This window comes from Chrysochloris asiatica, unplaced genomic scaffold (assembly GCF_000296735.1).
Source record: "Chrysochloris asiatica unplaced genomic scaffold, ChrAsi1.0 scaffold00009, whole genome shotgun sequence".
NCBI lineage: Eukaryota > Metazoa > Chordata > Mammalia > Afrosoricida > Chrysochloridae > Chrysochloris > Chrysochloris asiatica.
In genome coordinates, this window is record NW_006408527.1 from 14,954,373 (window position 1) to 14,961,285 (window position 6,913).

Sequence of the window (6,913 nt, forward strand, 5' to 3'; positions counted from 1 at the left end):
AGGGTAGATAGGGACAGGCAACTTAGACATTGGCTATCTAAAATGAGGGGGCAATAAAGGCACGAAGTGACTGGCTTACAAGGTTTCAAGAGGGAGTTCAGTCTAAGAGTGTGGGTTAAGAGTCTCCACTGAATAGCTGTCATCTTGTCTAGATGGGTCTAGTGAAAGGAGACGGGGATAAGATTTGTAAGATTCAATGGTGAATAATTGTTATTATGACTAATCGTGACTGTCACAATTGTAAAGGTAGAAGTTTTGTTAAAAAAAAAAAGAAGGGGGGGAGGGAGAATGAGTGGTTAATCTTACAGTCCAGAAACACAGAACCCTAGGACCATCAAGAGAGAAACACACAAGCAGAATGCGGGACCTCATCCAGAGAAGCAGCAGTGCCAGAGAAGGAGGCAGAGATGGGGGCATGGTGAGGAGGAGTGGCTGAGGACTCTAAATTCATGGACTAAGAAGAGAGGGACTAAGAGCTGGAGGCCAGGAGGCAGACTTGCAGAATGCACCTTTTGGAGATGTAAATTATTATATATCCCCAAGTGTTTTTGTTTGTTTGTTTGTTTGTTTTTAAAAAGCTAAATTGGATAGAGAGAAATGCTGCTAACTGATGGTACATGCAGGGGACTATAATCATTGTAATGAAACAAGGTGTATGACTTGTTGAATGTAAAACTGATGATATGCCCTGTAAACTTTCACTCAATCCACAATAAAAAAAACTTAAAAACTACACATAATGTATGCCAAGTAGCCAGTACAGTGCCTGGCATGTAGTAAGTACTTAAGAAATGACTTAATTAATTTTTAATGATTGTAATTGGAAGTAACAGTTATAAGATATTCTTTAGTCTGTCCTTCAATGGTCCCCTACTTTATTAAGATTTCTCTGAAATTTCAACCTGGTTTAACCTTTTTACCACTGTCTCTACTGCTGAATTCTCCAGTGTTATGAGATGACTACGCCAAGCAGAGAAAAGACACATAACATAAAGGAGGAGATGAATATTGTAGGGAAGAGGAATAGACCAAGTGTTAACAAGCCAATGAAAACATTGTGACATGGATTCCAAAAAAAGAAAACAAGACTTTCCATGGTCCAGACATTCATCCTCAATTGTGTGGTCAGCTTCAGACATGCTCATCTGGATGGCTCACATCCTTCACAGTTAAAACCAACTTCCTTGTCATCTAATGATTCCTGGAAATGGTGTTTCTATTTCTAGCACTGAATTCGGGGAGGTTGACCTCTCAACTCTATTCCTTGAAAGTTGACCTGTTCATAGAATACCAGAAGATGTGCATCTGGAAAATCTGATAGAAGATGGGTCACATGGGGGTGAAAATTCTATAGAAAATGTGTGAAATTTGAAGCATAAAAGCAGAAAATGCCTTGTTTTCAAAGAAGTATAAAAAGCTATCTCTTCCATTCCCTGAAAGTAGATATTATTATCCTGTAAAATAGAAATTGGACTTGTGGTGTGGCCCTGTAGGATCAGCACTGGAGTGTGAACCACAAGGTTGGCATTTCAAAACCAGCTGCTTCTTGGAAATGCCATACAGGGTTGCTATCTGTTGGAAACAATTCAAAGGTACTTAACAACAACAACAAAGTAGAAACAGAATCCGCAAAAGGCTAAGCTTTCTAACACAAATCTCTCAGGTAATAAGAATCGAGCCATAATTCAAACCAGACACAAAAGATATGTTAAAAATGAACCTCAGGGAAAGCTGAGACTCTGGATAAGACAAGCCAGCTGCAAAGAGGTTTGTTTCCTGCCTCAGAGGGTCCTGGCATTTTCTGAGTGGCTTTGTGGCTGGGGGCATAGTGGGCGCTGCAGGAGCTGGCCTCACGGCCCTGCCATTCCTTCAGTGTCAGGGCACTGAGACTACATTGATGGGGAGGGCCCTGGACAGATCTACAGAAAAGGATCTCTTGGAACAATTTGGATTTCCTTTAACTGGAACAGAGACTGTTACACTAACCATGCCTTATCATATGATCAGGCAAAGTAAGTGCCCAGAGAGATTCTTGAACATATAGCCAAAAGAAAGATAATGGGTGATGCAGACAGCAAACACTGTAAATTCAAGCCTAATCCTGACATCCCTCCAGTCTTCAGGGCCCACAGTGAAAACTGTCTTGGAAGTGGGTGGTCATGAGAACATGGCTCCAGCAGGAAATAACAAAATTTCCACTAAAGCTATGGCAGAAACATTCTACCTTTCTAATATTGTGCCTCAGAATTATGACAATAATTCTGGATATTGGAACAGAATAGAAATATACTGTTGAGAACTGACAGAAAGATGTGAAGACGTTTGGGTGGTATCTGGACCTCTGACCTTACCTCGGACTGGAAGTGATGGAAAGAAAACAGTTAGTTAACAGTAATTTACTGGACACCTATTTGGAGTAATAGAGACAAGGAATATAAACCAAAACCAAAGAAACCAATTGCCATCAAGTCGATTCCCACTTAATGACCCTATTGGACAAAATAAAACTGTCCTATAGAGTTAATAAGACCAAAAATACCCCTTGGTGTTGTGGTAGGGTTATAGATGATTTAAACTTTCTTCTTTATGTATTTTTTCTGTATCTTGCTAATTTTCTCAATTTGAGGGAAATTCTCTAGTTGATATTTATATAATCCTTACTTATGAAATGTCATCTAATCTATGCCAGGGCCCAGGCTGAGTTCTAGGACTTAAATCTAAAAGTGGTAAGGAATGCTGTCTATAGAAGTCAGGAAATCAACATCTGTCTGTTGTGCCTGAAATTGGGGAAACTGAGCTACTAAACTGAAAGTACAGTTCAATCTGAGATGAGGGAGGGAGGAGGGTACCAGCCCAGACCAGAATTCTTAGACTTCAGGAAAGCACAACTTGAGAGGGACCTCAAAAGAGGACACTGACTTAATGTTTGATCAGATCAACCTAAACTCTGGGGCTCAACTCACTCCCAAAGGGAAGGTGCCCAGAGAAGGCTCATAATCTCTCTGAGGACTCTGTAAGTACCTGTGAATTCTTAACCCTTGTAACAGACCCTTGTAACACAATCATCCATAGCAATTTATGTTGCAATCAGGAATCCTGATGCAAGAGTATGGAAACCAGGTATGGAAAAGAAAAGAGAGATACAAAGAGGACAGTGACCTAAGCTTATGATGTAAAGGCAGAGGTAATTAAAACCCCTCACTTTGTTACTGTCCCTTTACATAGAGGGCAGTCATGGGATCAATGATGTAAGTAAGTTTAGAGAAAGAACTGGGAATTAATCCAGCAGGAGAAAGAAGGCCTAGGTTCCAACATGTATATTACTTCCACAGAGAAGCAAGAGAGAGGGTCCTGTGTGACATGAGATTCAAACTCATTCCCACCATGACTTCTGCTCCAGAAGCATTTTCAAACTCCAAGCAGATACTAGTCATAGAAAACTTTATTTGTAAAAATACATTTTGGGCACATAGGACATCATACCTGGAAGATATACAAGTATGGGCTTGAGGAGCTGGGTGGGAGTCATTAGGTCTCTAGGTTTACATCAGAGTATCTTCTTCCATGAGCCAAGCTAAGTAATCATTGGCTCAACTTTAAATATCTCATAGAGCATTGACACTTGATAAATACATGCTTAATTAATTTAAGAAGGAGCTCTGCTAGCGTAGTGGTTACGAATCGGGCTGCGAACCACAAGGTCAGCAGTTCGAAACTACCTGCTGCTCCGTGGGAGAAAGATGAGGCATTCTGCTCCCATAAAGACTTACAGCCTCAGAAACCCTGTTCAGAGTCACTATGGGTCAGAACCGACTCGACAGCAGTTAACAACAATAAAAATTTAATTTAAGAAGTTTTTAAAGTTCTTCTAGAATGTAGAGGGTTTTGTTTACTCTATGGGTTATAAATAAAATCTTGGGAATTAAAAATAAAAGTCTCATTGTTCAAGTATAAAAATAAATACATTAAATAGCTAAAATAAATAAGTATTAAAACTAATAAATATATTCAACAGTAGAAAAGATAGTACAAAAATATTACGAGAACACAATCTAAACTAAGACTGGGAATGCATGAAGACAATCACAATAAGGGACCAAATAATAAATAAATAATATACACAGTGAGCAGAACAGGCTTGTGTCATAAAGAGATGATGGCTCTCAGTCGCTCCTCAGCAGGTATTGAAGAGTGGGACTCGGTCAGGAATACTCTCCATAGCAGCATCGCTTTTCTCCTATTTTGTCTCCTCCAGCCATTGCAGGAGAATATCTAGCTCCCCTAAGGCTTTCACTACAGCTGCCTGAAGCTCAAGCTGAAAGAGACACACACCCATGCGGTTAGCAACTCACAGAGGCAACACTTACTTTGAGGTTAATGCTCTCTTGCTCTCTTCTCATTGGCAGGTCTGTTGGGGCACATGAACAGTGCATTCTGGGCCTTGACATGCTACAGAGCTTGAAAAAAAATTCCAGAACCTCATGATCTCACAGGAGGAAGAGAGGGCATTGAGGTCATTATCCTAGTCTTACATAGGGAAACTGAAACATAAGGAAGTAGAAGAATTGGAACTACAACTCCAGTTTCTAGACTCATAGAGATAAAAATAATTAGATTGTATCTTTAAGAGATACAGGTGTGTTTGTGTGTGTGGGTATGTGTAGGGTTGCCCACTGTGCATACTTCAATTGAACAAATATTTCTTGTGGCTCAAGATTCAAAGATGAATGGGATAATCTCTACCCACAAGGAACTCATAGTCTGTCATGGAGACTGGCAGAAGCAGGCATTTAGAATAAACAATGGGATCCCTATAGAATGGTAGGGAAGTCACCTAACACTGAGGGAGGCATCCAACACCTTCCTGGAGGTCCTTCTTAGGCTGAGTCTTCTAGGATGAGTAAGAGTTAGTCAGTAAGGGCTGAGCTTCAGGCCTTCTTGGCCAATGTGCAAAGGCATGGAGGTAAGAAGCAGCATGGCACAGACATGTGTGAATTTGGGAGTGTGCTTTGAGAGTATGCGGAAGCATGTGAATGTTGGAAAACTGTTGTCTCTATTTTGTACAGCTGGAAGATTCAGAAATATATGGAGTGACTTGTTGGAAGTATGGTCATCCTCTTGCACTTCCTAGAGCACCAACCAATACGATCACACTTCTAGAGTTTAGAGAGATATCCCCTGATAAGAAACAGGGGAGGGGTTCATCTGACTTCAAAGAGCTATTACACTGAGGGCTACTGAATTTCTACCAATGTCAACGCCCATTCCCTCTATGAGCTCAATTCTAAAAACACATCCACCCCAACCAACACCAAAAGTGCAGATACCTCCTCAAAGTGACTCAGAATCTGGCTGTATTTCTCCGTTGCTTCCTCTCCGCAATGGCATGTCTTGTGGTCATGCTGAAAATGTTCCAGAGAATGATAGATTTTACTAAAGATTCTGACTGTCTGTCCTTGTCTTTAACATGAAGTAGGTGGGAATCACTCACACTCCATTTCCATATAAAAACCTTTCAGACCTCGTCATTAGGGTCTTTAAACTAATCATAAGCTTAAAAAGAAAGCCACCTTTGAGGCTCAAAGATGGAGCTCCGTTCTTTTTCATTTTAGAAACAAGTAGTGCTGGAGGAGTTTGCGCTGCTAGGTTCTAAATCAGCCCCCTTGACTGGATCCCATATAACTTCTTCATCTCTACATTCAGAAGAATAAGTCTGAGCCTCTGTGGGGAGAGAGAATTGGATTCGAAGGTCCTATATAGATTCTATTCTGAAATTGAATTTGATGGCTTACAGATTGAATGCACTGAACACTGGCTACACTAGTACACAATGCCATAGCCCGCCTACAGAAATGTATAACATTAACATCCAGGATGGTAGATAATTATCATGACTATCAAGTAGCTAGCAAATGCATAGTTCTTTAGACTTTACAAAGTACTTTTTGCACAAAGCATATACCCAAAAGTCAATACAATTGAGTTCTTATTACATAGTTGCATGATTTGGCACAAATCATTAGAACTTCTGAATTAAGTTTTCCCATCCATTAAATGGGGGTATGAAAGAGAGCATGTATCTTAAGCTATTAGAGCTCTTTCCTGTGATGGATCCTATCCCCTAAGACCCTTTCTTACACATAGCCGGAGATCCTTCTTGATGGTTAGAAAGGAGTTGGAAAGACTGCTGATCTTCCGGAGGGTGTGGGGGTCAGAGGTCTGGTAGTTTTTGAATACTCGGTCCAGGTAGAGTCTCAGTAAATGGCGGAGAAGGCAACACTGATCTGAAGGCTGAAAAGAAGATAAATATGTTGGGAGGGAGTAGGGACAAGACCCAGTGTGACAGAGATGGCCTGCTTCATACTCCCGCACAGAGTTCAACAGGTCCAGATGCATACCTTCGTGTCTTGCAAAGATGTGGAGCTCCTCAAGATTCTGATATCAATGTTTCCATCTTCAGCTTGCTAAACAGAAGAAATTAAGACAAGAAAGGGCCAGTCAGTGACTGTTGCTAGGATCTTAGACATCAAGTAGTTGGTCCTCTTGCTCTCTCACTACAAAGGCCCAGTGGGAGGTGTTCCTTTCCCAAACACTTCAAAATGATCAACAACAGATGTTACTTGGAAATGCATCCTTCTGGTATGGAATGCCCAGTCTTTTGGTTATACTATGAGGGTTCCCAAGAACAAAAGACAGAAAAGTAATGAAAAAGAAAGAGCAGCCACAAGAGGATGTGAATGCCTTCCTTACGTACCACACTGTCCCGTATCTCAGAAAATTCACTTCTTATTTTCTGAAGGCTTGTGGAAATCACACAGCTTCCCAAGTGGAGTGTCTTCTGTCCAGCAGAAGGTGCCCAGAGTAGACAAAATACAGCAGAGAACAGGCTGAGGGCAAGGGTAGAGTTTTTCAT

General features: G+C 40.9%; 1 protein-coding gene and 1 pseudogene across 1 annotated transcript; one reads left to right on the forward strand and one right to left on the reverse strand.

The window, feature by feature from the left end:
- LOC102839019 overlaps positions 1 to 2,389 on the forward strand; it is a 46,759-nt pseudogene extending 44,370 nt beyond the window's left edge.
- A 1,848-nt stretch (positions 2,390 to 4,237) lies between these two features.
- Positions 4,238 to 6,913, reverse strand: IL20 (interleukin 20). Its single transcript, XM_006834057.1, has 5 exons — positions 6,755 to 6,913; positions 6,399 to 6,464; positions 6,139 to 6,291; positions 5,328 to 5,402; positions 4,238 to 4,315 (listed from the first exon to the last, which is right to left on the reverse strand). Exons 1-5 carry the CDS (start codon positions 6,911 to 6,913, stop codon positions 4,238 to 4,240), a joined length of 531 nt encoding a protein of 176 aa, XP_006834120.1.